Source organism: Pelobates fuscus, chromosome 3 (assembly GCF_036172605.1).
Source record: "Pelobates fuscus isolate aPelFus1 chromosome 3, aPelFus1.pri, whole genome shotgun sequence".
NCBI classification, from domain to species: domain Eukaryota; kingdom Metazoa; phylum Chordata; class Amphibia; order Anura; family Pelobatidae; genus Pelobates; species Pelobates fuscus.
Window position 1 is genome coordinate 384,581,165 of NC_086319.1, and position 15,038 is coordinate 384,596,202.

The 15,038-nt window shown below is 39.7% G+C and overlaps 1 protein-coding gene and 1 long non-coding RNA gene across 2 annotated transcripts; both read right to left on the reverse strand.

Annotated features, from left to right (window-relative positions):
- Positions 1-1,227: 1,227 nt before the first annotated feature.
- Positions 1,228-8,585, reverse strand: LOC134603699 (mucin-12-like). The gene is made up of 7 exons (XM_063449876.1): positions 8,546-8,585; positions 7,693-7,746; positions 7,430-7,595; positions 6,989-7,150; positions 5,507-5,622; positions 1,653-1,729; positions 1,228-1,347 (listed from the first exon to the last, which is right to left on the reverse strand). Exons 1-7 carry the CDS (start codon positions 8,583-8,585, stop codon positions 1,312-1,314), a joined length of 651 nt encoding a protein of 216 aa, XP_063305946.1. The 3' UTR covers positions 1,228-1,311.
- A 1,556-nt stretch (positions 8,586-10,141) lies between these two features.
- On the reverse strand, positions 10,142-13,745 carry LOC134601481 (uncharacterized). Its single transcript, XR_010090410.1, has 3 exons — positions 13,647-13,745; positions 11,177-11,235; positions 10,142-10,202 (listed from the first exon to the last, which is right to left on the reverse strand). It is a non-coding gene; the product is annotated as an uncharacterized LOC134601481 (long non-coding RNA).
- Positions 13,746-15,038: the final 1,293 nt, after the last annotated feature.

Below are 15,038 nucleotides of genomic sequence, written 5' to 3' on the forward strand. Positions count from 1 at the left end.
CTAGCTTTAAAACTGAATACTGTATATTTCTGTTATTGGAAATATACTGCATCGTACCACAACTTGCACCCACACATGCCCATGGAATATACCCATGCCGAGAATCTTTTAGTATTTTTGCATTGGTGTGAAAAACATTTAAAAGAAGAATTATCATCCTTTCAGATACACAAAGAAGTTAGTTCTGCAAGTGGCATAGCGTCCCTTAAAATATTATCTCTTTTCAGATATTTTGCAGGGTCTGTGAATTTATGGGAGCTCGCCCTACAGCAGAATGGACATATAAAAATATAAAAAAAAATGTTTTCTTGTATTTTGCATTATTTTAGCAGACTGAGCCACTATCGTTTCTCCCTTTTGGTACAAGTCTGATATACTGAGTTATTCTCCTATATTTGTGGATAGAACCTAGCCAGTGAAAGGCCTTCATTTGAGACCAAAATTAGGAAAATGATAAAATAAACACCAGTAGAAATAGCTCAAATTAAACTGGTCTAATTTTGGAAAACTCATAGGGTTGTCTGCAGTAAAATAGTTTTTTTTTCACACTTAGTTATACAGTATCTCACAATCAACATTTTTTTTTTAAATCATTTAATATAAAAATATATTTGAATCAAATAAATTATATAATTGTTAAATAATAAAAAAGGGAATAAACTGACCACAACACAAAGAGAAACAAAATAGAGGTTTGATCCATGTTACCACAACTCAGAAAGGAGAAGTTAGATTGGCCACCCAGAATACAGAGCAAAAATGTAGAGAATGGATTTATATAGACAGGTTAAAATATACATAATTAGTAGAGAGGAACATAACTTGGAAATGGGTTAGTGCATTGGGACAAATGGGAGTGCAAGGCTGGGCTTCCAAAAGAGAACGCTTGCTAACTGCCAATTTTTTTTTTTTTTAGGGGGTGTTATAAGATGTTCGTGGGTGCTATTACATCGCTCATTCCTAGACCCATCTCAAACTATTTACTTGTCCACATATGTGCTGTTCATCGTTTTTGATGCTACAGTCCATTCACTAGTTCACAAGCATATGCAACAGTTTAGGTTTGCAATGATCTTGTTTGTTCTCCACACCTGCACATATTTCATTCAAATTTGTGATCATCAAAAGCTGTGCTTTTAGAATATAAATGAACAATAGTAGGGGGCCCTCCAGTGGCTGCAGTTATATCTGTTTTCAGATTCTTTCATGACAGTAATTGCAGTTGGCTCAATCTTCAAAGGGTCCTCATTGAAATAGTCCAATCTAGGCGGATCTCTAGCTTTGAGTTGTGTCTCTGCTCAATGGAATAAATTACGCCTGAGATATCTCCGGTCTCTGTATCTTCACCTGCACAATAAAGAGAGATTAAAATTGGTAAAAATGGCTCGTTTAGAAAATGGCAGGTGATATTAGAGAGTTACTGCATGGGAAAATATCGCCCAAACAATACAACACAATCACGTTAAACAAGATCATCATGTAAAATTATTATAAGCATTTGCCATAGAATAAAATAAAAATAATATATAAAAAAATATAAAAAAAAAAAAAAAAATTGCAAGAGAGAGCTAACACAAAGTGACTCTGGAAAAGAAAGACAGTGATTAGACAGACACATACAAGAGGTATTTAGGAAGTAAATATCTGCATACCTCAATGGATGTATCTACATTTTCCAGTGCTGGTTTAAATCTTTCTTTTGAAGAATATGAACCTTGGCTTGACATATCTGTAGAGAGAGAGTGACAATTAATGAGACATAGTGAAGTAAGACAGTCTAACATGTTTTGAGTTTGCCCCTCCTCTCTTCCCCCCCCCCCCCCCAACACACACACACACACACACTCAAACAGACACACGAACACACAGGCTGAAACAATTATACAAATATAATGAGCTATAAATCTGTCCCTCCCTATGGAGAGAGTGACACAGTGACACATGTAGAATTATCTGTGTCTGACTTTCTCACTGTAGGGTGACATAGTGACATCGATAGAAGAATAACTCAATACTGAAAATGGCACCTAGTATACCTAGTATAGGCATCATAATGTATCCCAGTGGCCTTCAGCTCAGTACAATAACTACTCTAATTAAAAATAAATCACTGACGGTAGTTGCCTGCCAGTCCCAGTTGGAAAAGTTCCTGGTGGGCCAGTCCGGACCCTGCAAGGTGACACAATGACACAGACAGAAGGAGCCATGAGTCTGTCCCTCCCCCTGCAGTGTGACACAGTGACACAGACAGAAGAAGCTATGAGTCTGTCCCTCCCCCTGCAGGCTGACACAGTGAAACAGACAGAAGGCGCTATGAGTCTGTCCCTCCCCCTGCAGGGTGACACAGTGACATAGACAGAAGGAACTATGAGTCTGTCCCTCCCCCTGCAGGGTGACACAGACAGAAAGAGCCATGAGTCTGTCCCTCCCCTGCAGGGTGACACAGTGACACAGACAGAAGGAGCTATGAGTCTGTCCCTCCCCCTGCAGGGTGACACAGTGACACAGACAGAAGGAGCTATGAGTCTGCCCCCCCCCCCCCCCCCCCCTGCAGGGTGACACAGTGACACAGACAGAAGGAGCTATGAGTCTGTTCCTCCCCCTGCAGAGTGACACAGTGACACAGACAGAAGGAGCTATACGTCTGTACCTCCCCCTGCAGGGTGACACAGTGACACAGACAGAAGGAGCTAGGAGTCTGTCCCTCCCCCTGCAGGGTGACGCAGAGAAAATAGTTATAAGTCTGCCCTCTACCTCAAGGGTGAACAAACAGAATGAGATATGTCTGAACTTTTTATTTTAGGATGACACAGTGATAGAGACACGGTGACACAGACAGAAGGAGCTATGAGTCTGTCCCTCCCCCTGCAGGGTGACACAGTGACACAGACAGAAGGAGCTATGAGTTTGTCCCTCCCCCTGTAGGGAGACACAGTGACACAGACAGAAGGAGCTATGAGTCTCTCCCTCCTCCTGCAGGGTGACACAGTGACAGAGACAGAAGTAGCTATGAGTCTGTCCCTCCCTCCCCCTGCAGAGTGACACAGTGACACAGACAGAAGGAGCTAGGAGTCTGTCCCTCCCCTGCAGGGTGACACAGTGACACAGACAGAAGGAGCTATGAGTCTGTCCCTCCCCCTGTAGGGTGACACAGACAGAAGGAGCTATGAGTATGTTCCTCCCCCTGCAAGATGACACGGTGACACAGACAGAAGGAGCTATGAGTCTGTCCCTCCCCCTGCAGGGTGACACAGTGACACAGACAGAAGGAGCTCTGAGTCTGTCCCTCCTCCTGCAGGGTGACACAGAGAGCAGGAACTATGAATGTTTATCTCACATTGCTAAAGTTTTAGTAGCACAGAGATAAGCGCTATACACTTTTTTTGTGGCACAGTCCTATAGGTGTATTATCTCTCAACTTTGGGGTTGATCACAGTCTATAATTAAATAATTAATGACATGGTAATTTCTGCATGTGAACCATTCATTCTGTTGGTTCATTCACAATCAAACCAGTCCAATATTTTAATGACACTTTCAAATGTATTGATACATTTACAGACTCATTAGAAACTTAAAAAACTAGTTCAAGTCGTGATTTGTCATAAGTGCGATGATTATGGCTTACAGCTCATGAAAACCCCAAATCCACAATCTCAGTAAATTAGAATATTGTGAAAAGGTGCAATATTCTAGGCTCACGGTGTCCACTATAATCAGCTAAGTAAGCCATAACACCTGCAAAGGGTTTCTGAGCCTTTAAATGGTCTCTCCGTCTGGATTAGTAGGAATCACAATCATGGGGAAGACTGAGCTAACCTGACAGTTGTGCAGAAAACCATCATTGACACTCTACATAAGGAGGGTAAGCCTCAAAGGGTAATTGCGAAGGAAGTTGGATGTTCCCAAAGTGCTGTATCAAAGCACATTAATAGAAAGTTATGTGAAAGGGAAACGTGTGGAAGAAAAAGGTGCACAAGCAGCAGGGATGACAGCAGCTTTGAGAGGATTGTCAGGAAAAGGCCATTCAAAAGTGTTGGGGACTTTCACAAGGAGTGGACTGAGGCTGGAGTCAGTGCACCAAGAGCCACCACACAGAGACGGATCCTGGACATGGGCTTCAGATGTCGTATTCCTCTTGTCAAGCCACTCCTGAACAACAAACAACGTCAGAAGCATCTTACCTGGGCTAAAGAAAAACAGACCTGGCCTGTTGCTTAGTGGTCCAAAGTCCTCTTTTCTGATGAGAGCAACTTTTGCATCTCATTTGGAAACCAAGGACCCAGAGTATGGAGGAAGAATGGAGAGGCACACAATGCAAGATGCTTGAAGTCCAGTGTGAAGTTTCCACAGTCTGTGTTGATTTGGGGAGCCATGTCATCTGCTGGTGTTGGTCCACTGTGCTTCATTAAGTCCAGGGTCAACACAGCCGTCTACCAGGAGATTTTGGAGCACTTCATGCTTCCTTCCACAGACGAGCTTTATGGGGATGCTAACTTCATTTTCCAGCAGGACTTGGCACCTGCCCACACTGCCAAAAGCACCAAAGCCTGGTTCAATGACCGTGAGATTACTGTGCTTGATGGCCAGCAAACTCGCTTGACCTGAATCCCATAGAGAATCTATGGGGCATTGCCAAGAGAAAGATGAGAGACATGCGACTGAACAATGCAAAAGAGCTGAAGGCCGCTATTGAAGCATCCTGGTCTTCCATAATACCTCAGCAGTGACACAGGCTGATAGCTTCCATGCCACGCCGATTTGAGTCAGTAATGGCTGCAAAAGGGGCCCAAACCAAGTACTGAGTCCATATGCATGCTCATACTTTTCAGAGATCCGATATTGTTCTATGTACACTCCTTGTTTTATTGATTGCATGTAATATTCTAATTTACTGAGATTGTGGATTTGGGGTTTTCATGAGCTGTAAGCCATAATCATCGCACATATGACAATTCACGTATTGAACTATCTTGCTTTGCATGTAATGCATCTATCTCATATATTACTTACCCCTTTTACGTTGCATTATTAAAATAAATGAACTTTTGCACAATATTTTAATTTTTTGAATATTCCCCTTTAGATTGTTGAAAATTATAACCACACAATATACCCATGTATCCTTTCCCAAAATGTACTCTTTGAACACACTTGAAGAAAAATTCATCAATACTGATTTGGCACAACATGGGTTAATGACAGAAAGGACTCAAAAGGGATGATAAGATCTTTTTGAGTTGAATGCATTTTGATGACCATCACCTTTTCAATCTCAGAGTATCAATCTCTCGGTTGCATGATTATGATGTCTAAATGTATGCCTGGTTTTATATGACAAAAAATTCCTAACTTTAACTGCATTACTGGCAGCATAATGTGAAATATTTGGAAAAACACACAATATCTGGTGAAATTCACAAATATGTATCTATTAAATACAGTCATTGGATTGTGATCAACCTCAGTTTTTTTTTAGATAAATCGTGCTGATTTGTTAACCTACCTCCACCAGCTTCTTCCATTACTGCATTCAAGTTGGTGAAACCTCGTTCTATGCTCCATTCATTGTCATTGTATTCTTCGTACCATGAACTTTCTCCATTTGTGAATAAATTTTTCCTGATGTCACAAAGCACAAGATTTTACTTAAAAAAAGTATTACCTAAACCAAACTCATTTATGTGGCAACACCGTGACAAGCATGAACAGGAAGGCAGATATTTAATTAAAGCTATCACTCATTCCGTCACAATATCACACCAACAAAATAAAAGGGAACACACATCATAACATTTGTGCTGAAACTCAGGACTGCAGATGAAACAAGACATAACATAGATGCTAAAATTACGATGTAAACATAACAAAGTAAGCACACACAGAACAAAATACAAAATTTGCTATGAAAATATATAGCACATTCCCATAATATAGGAAAAGATCTGACTCTAATTACATAACGAACACAATAATAAAACATTCACAAAGAATACAATGAGCCATCGCACAATGCAACACTCTACACAATGCACAAATACACAGAGAACAGTTACACAATGTATCCGATGCATTTCAGCACAGCCTACATTATATGTATATGAGAGTATATTGTGTAAAACATTACCCACAAAGCAAAGTTATACAATATAAAAAAAGCACTATCACACTAATACGCATTGATAAACTGATACAGTATACAAAATGGACATTGAGCAAATGCCGTATAAAGACCTACCACACTGCTAGGGTAACCAGGGAGCTTGCAGTCTGCACCCCCCAGTGTGTGCAGACAATGTTCTCTAATCTAGCTAGTGAATCAGAGTGTTGCCACAGGAAACAATCTGATACTTGTTTGCTTACAACTACATGTCTGTTCGTCCACCCATTGTAAAGCGCTGCAGAATTTGACGGCGCTCTATAAATATCATAATAATAATAATAATAATGCTAATAATACCAGCTGGAAGTAGCAATCTGCACTTGCCACAGATGCATTGCTTACTGGACCACTACGCTACAGCATTCCAACCTTCCTGGCCCAAGGTAAGCCAGAGGGAGGAGGGTTAAGCCTTTTTTTTGTTTTTTAAATTAAAAATGATATTTTTACACCTGCTCCAAAGCACCTGCTCCTATTCACCCCAAACTACTGCAGCCATAGCCCCAAATAGTATAGTCCCTAATGCTTGCACTCTAGCCCCTAATACAGCCACATATCCCGTATACTCCCATACACACTACAGCCTGTAACCCTCCCACACACTACAGGCCCTAATCATCTTACCAACATACACTACAGCACCATACATGCACAATTCTCAACTAACAAACCTCTACACACACATTACACCACTGTGTCATATAAAATACAACATGCACATATCTTGGGACAAAACACAGACAATGATGGATCATGCAATATGCAGCTTTCACGGTCACACAATATGCTATACAATGAACAGAACAGATAAGAAAAGGAACTACTCACTCTTTCTTGCTTTTTATTATTCTTAACATGAGGAACACAACTGTGAAGATAATTATCACCAGGACAGCAATGGCTGCTCCAACTCCACCGTATAATCCTATCTTTATTATCCTTCCCTGGCACGTTGATCCTGTGTACACGTATTTGTCTGTGTCTGGACAGCTGTAAAAATAATAATACATAAGTTACAATAAATCATGGTTACTAAACACATGATAAGATAATTATAGGCACAGATGTAATGACCAGTGTAATTAGGAATCACCGCAGCTAGCCTTAGCTAACCAAATTATTAAACATCTCCAGTAGGGTGCCTTGACTGTGACTTTAGCAGAACTGCTATATGAAAAACAACAACCCCATGATACATAATAGGTTTGCTTTTTCATTAGGAAAGTAACTGCCACAATTAAAGAAAACAAAGAAACAAAACATACTCACAGGCAATGTGGTCCTGTATTGTTCTTCAATTGGCAGCTGCCCGGGGTACAATTGTAATAGGACTTTGCAAGTGGATCACAGATGGACACACAAGTCACTTTACCACCAACAATTGATGGTTCATAGAATTCCCGATAACCTGGATCAAACTTTGCATTGCAGAGTTCTGAAGAAGACAATGCACACATTCAGAAATTCTTGTATACTACTGATAACATAGCTCTAAAATAAATAGCCAGACAACAGACCTAGCAATTATATACCTGTTTCACTTGGTGGAGGTTCTCCAGTGACACTGGATTCAGCAGCACAAAATGCTGTAATCAAAAGAGGAAACAATATGTAATCAAACAGCACTGCATTTCTACCCCAGAATAAATAACTACCTAGAATGGTTCTTAGACTAGCATCCAACAGAGTATTATTAAATGTGGCACACCTATGACACTAGCTAAAGAGGCCTACATCTCTCAGTTCTGTTCTGTTAGGTAGTCAGGGCGGACCCAGGCGATATCAGTGCTTTAAAGGACCACTATAGTGCCAGGAAAACATACTCATTTTCCTGGCACTATAGTGCCCTGAGGGTGCCCCCACCCTCAGGGACCCCCTTCCGCCGGGCTCTGGGGAGAGTAAAGGGTTAAAACTTACCTTTATTCCGGCGCCGGGCGGGGAGCTCTCCTCCTCCTCTCCGCCTCCGATCCTCCCTTTCGGCTGAATGCGCATGCGCGGCAAGAGCTGCGCGCGCATTCAGCCGGTCTCATAGGAAAGAATTTACAATGCTTTCCTATGGACGCTTGCGTGCTCTCACTGTGATTTTCACAGTGAGAATCACGCAAGCGCCTCTAGCGGCTGTCAGTGAGACAGCCACTAGAGGATTTGGAGGCTGGATTAACCCTCATTATAAACATAGCAGTTTCTCTGACACTGCTATGTTTATAAAAAAGAAAGGGTTAATCCTAGATGGACCTGGCACCCAGACCACTTCATTAAGTTGAAGTGGTCTGGGTGCCTAGAGTGGTCCTTTAAAGGTGATCTGCTGTTACACTAGTTTCAGACTGTGGCCTTAATGTAATATTTTTGGATAAGTTTTTCATATAACCTCAATATGTTACAAACATCTTTCCAACAGATTATCTACAACAATTCCTATAGACATTGGTGCCTTCTATAGATAAATCTTTTTGTTCTAACAGATTGGGATCATTTGAAAAACGTACCCAAAAAAATAAATCACGGCCAATATTCTACAGCAGCTCCCTTGCCTCAAGCAATAAGTAGTGCCAAACACATTTAAGAATACCTTTATTGCACCTTTCAACTAATGTAAAAAAATTAAGACCCATATATTAAAAAAACCAGTAACACATTTCATTTAAAGAGGCACCACCACGTTTGATTTGTATTTAAGGTTAGGTTACAGCCAGTAATGAAGAGAAGGTTTACTTTAATTTAGCTTTATTTTATATTGTATTGCTCCAGTATAAAGTTGACAACTGAACCAGAGCTGTCAAAAATCTCTGCAATGTCAATTAATTGTGCAGGAATTTCTGGCACAATGTTTTGTTGGTGGTAGAAATGTCTATGTGTGATATTCCTTCTTGAAACACTGCACATTCACAGATATTTTTGCACTTTTGTGTCAGGGTTAAGTTACACCCCTGGCACACATGACTTATTCAGCTAAACGTGCACCAAAAAGAATATAGTAACAGTTTTAAGTAATTTTTTTTTTTTATATATTTTAATAACACATTATCAAAATAATTTGGTAAACTAAACTATAGAAAGAATATCTGTGGATAGCTACGGAAGGGGAAACACGACTGCTGCTCACGAACTTGGGTCTGGACAAAAAGGGATACATTGTTGGAAGATGGGGACTAGGTTTTATCTAAAGTTGGACTGGGTCAGTCTCCGATTCATCCGTCAGTCAGGAAGAAGGGTTGAAATAACCTGACTTCCTTTCCCTCCCATCCATAATTTTTAGGATTCGTGTTTTGTATGTGTTTTTGTTTTGTTCTTATATTTTGTCAAGGCAGGTGGTATTCCTTGTAAAAAGGATATCTGATATGTAGTTAATAGGGGAGTTGCAGTCTGCTGAGGGAGTAGGCAGACTACATTGGACTCATTGGAAACAAAGCATCATGGGAGAATTGGCTGCTGGCTAAACACAAGGTGCAGCACTGACGTGCAGCATCTACATGCACTATGAGGAGATGCTGATTGGCACAATGCAGAATCTTACAGCACATGCGCAATAGACTCCCAATGCGTAGGAAAGTCTTGGATTGGCTGAGATCATCAAATTTGATTATCTCAGCCAAGGAGGCAGAGTGTGGATGGGGCCAACCACAGCGAGGAAACTGGACTGGAAAAAAGGTGAGTAAGACACCTTTTTAACAGGGAAAAGGGGGGCCTGCCACCTAAATGGACTATAATGTCGGGAATACATGTTTGTATTCCTAAAAATATAGTGTTCTTATACATTTAAATAAAGCTGTGGTCGTTGCCCTTATTCACATAATAATGTCTCCATGTTTTATTGGTGCAATGGGTATGGGTGTGTTTTGGGGTAAGCGGTCATCGGTCAACTCCAGTCTGGTGTCCCTTTGAGATTTTCGCCAAATACTTACTTGCACTGCAATTTTTCGTGAGCTCATTAAGTTTTGAAGATACATTTTCTTTTATATCATCAAAGTATTCAATTATATCCCGATTTAGCTGATATTCTACCTCCACAATTACTTTGTGATCCACAATGACACTGCCATTTCTGTAAAAGAACCACAGCGAAGTCAAAACACATGTTCAGTAACAAGTACTAAAGTTGCAAGGATTTACCCAACATGGACTTTTACTAACCATATGGCAGTAATACAGATCTGTATCTTCCTTTAAAGGAACAATCCAAGCATCTTAACTAATAAAGCATGCTCTAGCTTTGCCATGAGTGGCATGTTGCCCCCGCCTTGAATGGCTTGACGTCCTACCTGGGGTACATCAGGTGATGCTCCCTGCCTCCAAAACTAAGAGCTTTCAAAGCAGTTGATCACACTCACACAAAAGCTTAACCCTGCACTGTGGGGGTAATGAATAAAAAGTGTATATTGCTAAAAGTGGTGCAAATATAAACAAAAAGGGAAGTATTACATATGAATGTGCCTGCTGGTTCCACTGGAATCCACTTTTTAGAACAAAACACCTTTTATACCAAATCTCCAATATTGTTTCAGTAGCAGACATCACTGGTATCCAGATTATGCACTTGTTCATAATCTTCCTTTATAACAATTTACAGATGACCAGGCACTTAGAAGGTGAAGTGAAGCAATGTCAAAAAAGACAATGTTACAGTTCTGCATAAAATCTGTCATATCAGACTTCTAAATGTTTAAGCTAAAAGGAAACTATCCTTTTCTGCTTTTATCATCATATAGTCCACCCCATGATATCCCTGTCCCTCCTCCCAAAATACCTATATTTGCATCAGTATCCATACAGGACTCTCATTAATTGTTTAAAGAATCATAAGACTGTGGACAATTATTAGTAATTATAATTAGTAATTAGCAATCTTTGTATATTGGATGTTGTGGAATGTCTGTGTATACCCAGTCCTTGCCATTTAGAAAACTGCATACAAATGGAATCATGTTTTGTCTTGAATAGAAACTAAATATTAATGCAATAACTTACTATGATGAACAGTACAGTTTATACATTTTCAATATGATCAGAAAAACCTACCTCAGTTCAGTAATAACTAAATCCTTATAACCAGGGAGGTCTTTATAAACTTCATACATCTGCAAGGAAGAAAGGAGTTAGAGGTGAAATGCTGTGCAAGATAAAAAGAACACTCAAAACTCGTTAAGCTCGTCAACTTGCTGAAGTGCTTTAAGAAATAAAGGTGAACTGTCAATTCTTAGGATTATTCATGTAATTAACAAATACAGTTGTAATCTAAATTATTCAAACCTGAAAATCAGGTTTATTGTAAAAATCTACAGCCTTTCAGCTGTTTGCAATGAACAAATCAAACAAAACCCACTGAAATAACTCAATACAACAAATTATTCAAGTGGTTTCCCAAAATTCAACTAAAAACACAACTTATAATGGCTTCTCTAGTCTCAAAATGATTCAGCCCCTTATGACCTGCTGCAGATTAAACATATAGTCAGACACCTGCTGCTGATAGCATTCCTGAGGAGTCTTAGCCCATTGCTCACGAGCAACGGCCTCCAGTTTAGTAATAATCTTGGGTCTGCGTGCTGCAACAGCCTTCTTCAAATCTCACCAGAGATTTTCTATGGGGTTTAAGTCAGGTGACTGTGATGGCCACTGTAGAATTTCCCAGGACTTCTTCTGCATCTAAGCCTTGGTGGAATTTAAGGTATGCTTGGGATCATTGTCTTGTTGGAAGGTCCAATGACATCAAGCTTGAGCATTACTTTTTCTCCTTCAGTTTCCTGACACTTCAATGAATCCATCTTGTCTTCCAAATATTTCAGGTTTCCAGTGCCAGAGGAAGCAAAGCATCCCCCCTTTCCCGTCCCCGTCCCCGTCCCCTCGCCTCCCCTGGAGCCACCACCATGCTTAACTGTAGGAAGAGGAAAGAGTGTTTTTTTTTTTCATTGTATGCTTCATTCTTCTTTCTCCAAACATACTACTGATCCATTGGGCCAAGAAGTTCCAGTTATTCTGCGTTTAGTACTCACCTTACTGTGCTCACTGAAAGCTCAGTGCCTGTTGCCACCAAGTCTTGCTGCAGGTCTTTGGCAGTTACTCAAGGGTTTTTCACAACCTGTCTTCTTAGAAATCTGGTTGCAGCCATTGATAGCTTCCTTTTTCTGCCCCGTCCAGCTAGTGTAACCACGGTTCCTTTAACTTTGAACTTGAAAACTATGTTTCCAATAGTGTCTCTAGGAACATTCAGTGCCTTCACTATCGTTTTGTATCTTGTTCCTTGTTTGTGAAAGGTTATTATCTCTTCTCTTAAAGGACCACTATAGTGCCAGGAAAACATACTTGTTTTCCTGGCACTATAGTGCCCTGCGGGTGCCCCCACCCTCAGGGAACCCCTCCCGCCGGGCTGGATGGAGAGGAAGGGGTTAAGCTTACCTCTTTCTCCAGCGCCAGGCGGGGAGCTCTTCTCTCCTCCCTCTTCTCCTCCTCTTTGGCTGAATGCGCATGTGCGGCAGGAGCTGCGCGTGCATTCAGCCAGTCCATAGGAAAGCATTCACAAACGCAGAAGCCCTCTAGCGGCTGTCAATGAGACAGCCACTAGAGGCTGGATTAACCCTAACATAAACATAGCAGTTTCTCTGAAACTGCTAAGTTTATAGAAAAAAGGGTCAACCCTAGATGGACCAGGCACCCAGACCACTTCATTAAGCTGAAGTGGTCTGGGTGCCTATAGTGGTCCTTTAATTTTGTGAACCATTCTTTTGACTTAGCCATATTTCTAAAATGAAGTCAAACTTGACACTCAACTAACACCTAACCAGTTCAGGTATTCCAAGTGTTCCAGCTCAAGAACACGTGGTGCAACTAATTAAGTGCTTGATTAGTTGCATCAGGTGTGCTTGAGAAAACACCTGTTTTGCATGTTTGTGCTGTTGGTAGGGATTCTGTTCAGAGGGTTGAATAATTTTAAGACTGGATAAGTCATTATAAGTTGCATTTTCAGCTGAATTTGGGAAAACCATGTAATGCATTTATTGTGCTGAGCTATTTAAATTGCTTTTCTTTTATTTATTCATTGCAAACAACAGAAAGTCTGTAAATTTTGACAATAAAACTGATTTTCAATGGCGGTTAAATTATTTTGATTACAACTGTACCAATAAGCAAGGTTTTTGACCATTTATATATTCAGACAATATGTGGAATATTACAAGATAAAGGACACTGTATACTATCTAAAGCTTTTCATTTCCCAAATATATTCCTAAAGGATTAACAAATAAGTGAAAAATACAAATTGTGTAGATTTACATCTTTTTTTTTAAGTTTGTCAGCAAAGCAAGCTATACACAAAATTACTGTGTTATGGTTATATGCTAGCTATGCATTCCTTGCTTCTAATAAATGTTATGCTAATAATTTATCTATCAAAAAGTTCTAAGTGGTGAAGGAGTTCAAGGTTAACTCGTGTGTCAGGATTTCAAACTGTTAAGCATTCACCGTATATTATGTTATGATCACATCTTACCTGGCTTTTGAAGTCTTTCTCAAATGTCTTGTATTCTTCACTTGTGTTATCTTTAAGAGCTTCGGTAAAGTTTTGGCTAGTTAGTCTCAGCTCCACTTTAACTTCAGTATTAATCACCGCGTCTGGCAGGAGAGAGAGAGGGGGAATGAAGTAATGTCAGATGTATAGCCGCAAACAGATAATTCTTAAACAATTTGCAGGTTCTCAGGTGCTTAGACTAAGCAGACTTTGATTGCCCCCTTAGGAAGCCTGTACAAGAAGCACAAAAAGCGTCATTAATTTTACCTACTGATTGTAATATAGTCATGCGCACAAATCATTTTCATCTGTGATGAACAAATCAAATTCCTGTTAATCTACACCTGAAAAAATTGTTCTGTCTGGGTTTTACACGATGGATCGCTTTGTTCAGGCGTTAACAGAAATGTGATCCATTCATTGCAGATGGAAAGTATTTGTAAACAAGTATATTATAATATATTGTCTGGCTACATACTGTCTCAGGATCACTTCACCCACAGCTTAAGTATGAATAGCTAAAAATAAAAAGATATTTTAAAATTTTCTGACAAAATTATTTTTTTTCATTTCAGTCATTTGGGACTAAAATTAAAAATTTCCCTTTGAATTCATTTTGAACTACTGACAAGCCATTGTTGAAACATATAAAGAACATTCAAGGTTTGCCACAGAGATTTAGGGCTGTAACGTCAATGTCTCAATCTCACCGTAATATTCTCATAGTTGTTTGTAAGATCCTTCAAGTTTCTAGTCTAGACATATACTAAGGAAGAATAAGCATATTTTAAAGGGGATAACTGTTATTAAGTTATGCATTAACCGTTTCCTTGAATCCTGGGATCATAGACAGATTCTCACAGGTGAAAGAACAGACCATCAGGTTCTCAATATGACCAGTCTGGTCCACAGAAACAGACCATGCATTGTGGTCACTATAGTAAGAATCTGACTCCACCTGTTAAGTATTCAAACTGTACTCAGTATATATATAATACTGTGCGAAATATGTACCTAGAGAATACTAGCAATACTGTCAGAACCTACATCAGTTAGATTATTTCTAACTGGTAGAAACAACTTTTGAAAATTACACTTGATTTGACAGACAGTACTAATGTTTATTATTTATCATAATATGTAGTTTCCAGTTGAAAATTTCCATTGCATTTACTATTGCATACCCAGAGATAGAAATATAAAGTGGCTAACTTATAAGTTGAATTAATGTAATCCCTAACACACGCAAAAAAAAAAAAAAAAAAAAAACACCCTTAAAATATACTGGCCATAAGCACTGAAGTGGCAATTTGGGCTTAGAGTCCAAAATGGCACCCCTGCCATGAAATGGGATGTAACTGTATGCAAATTGGG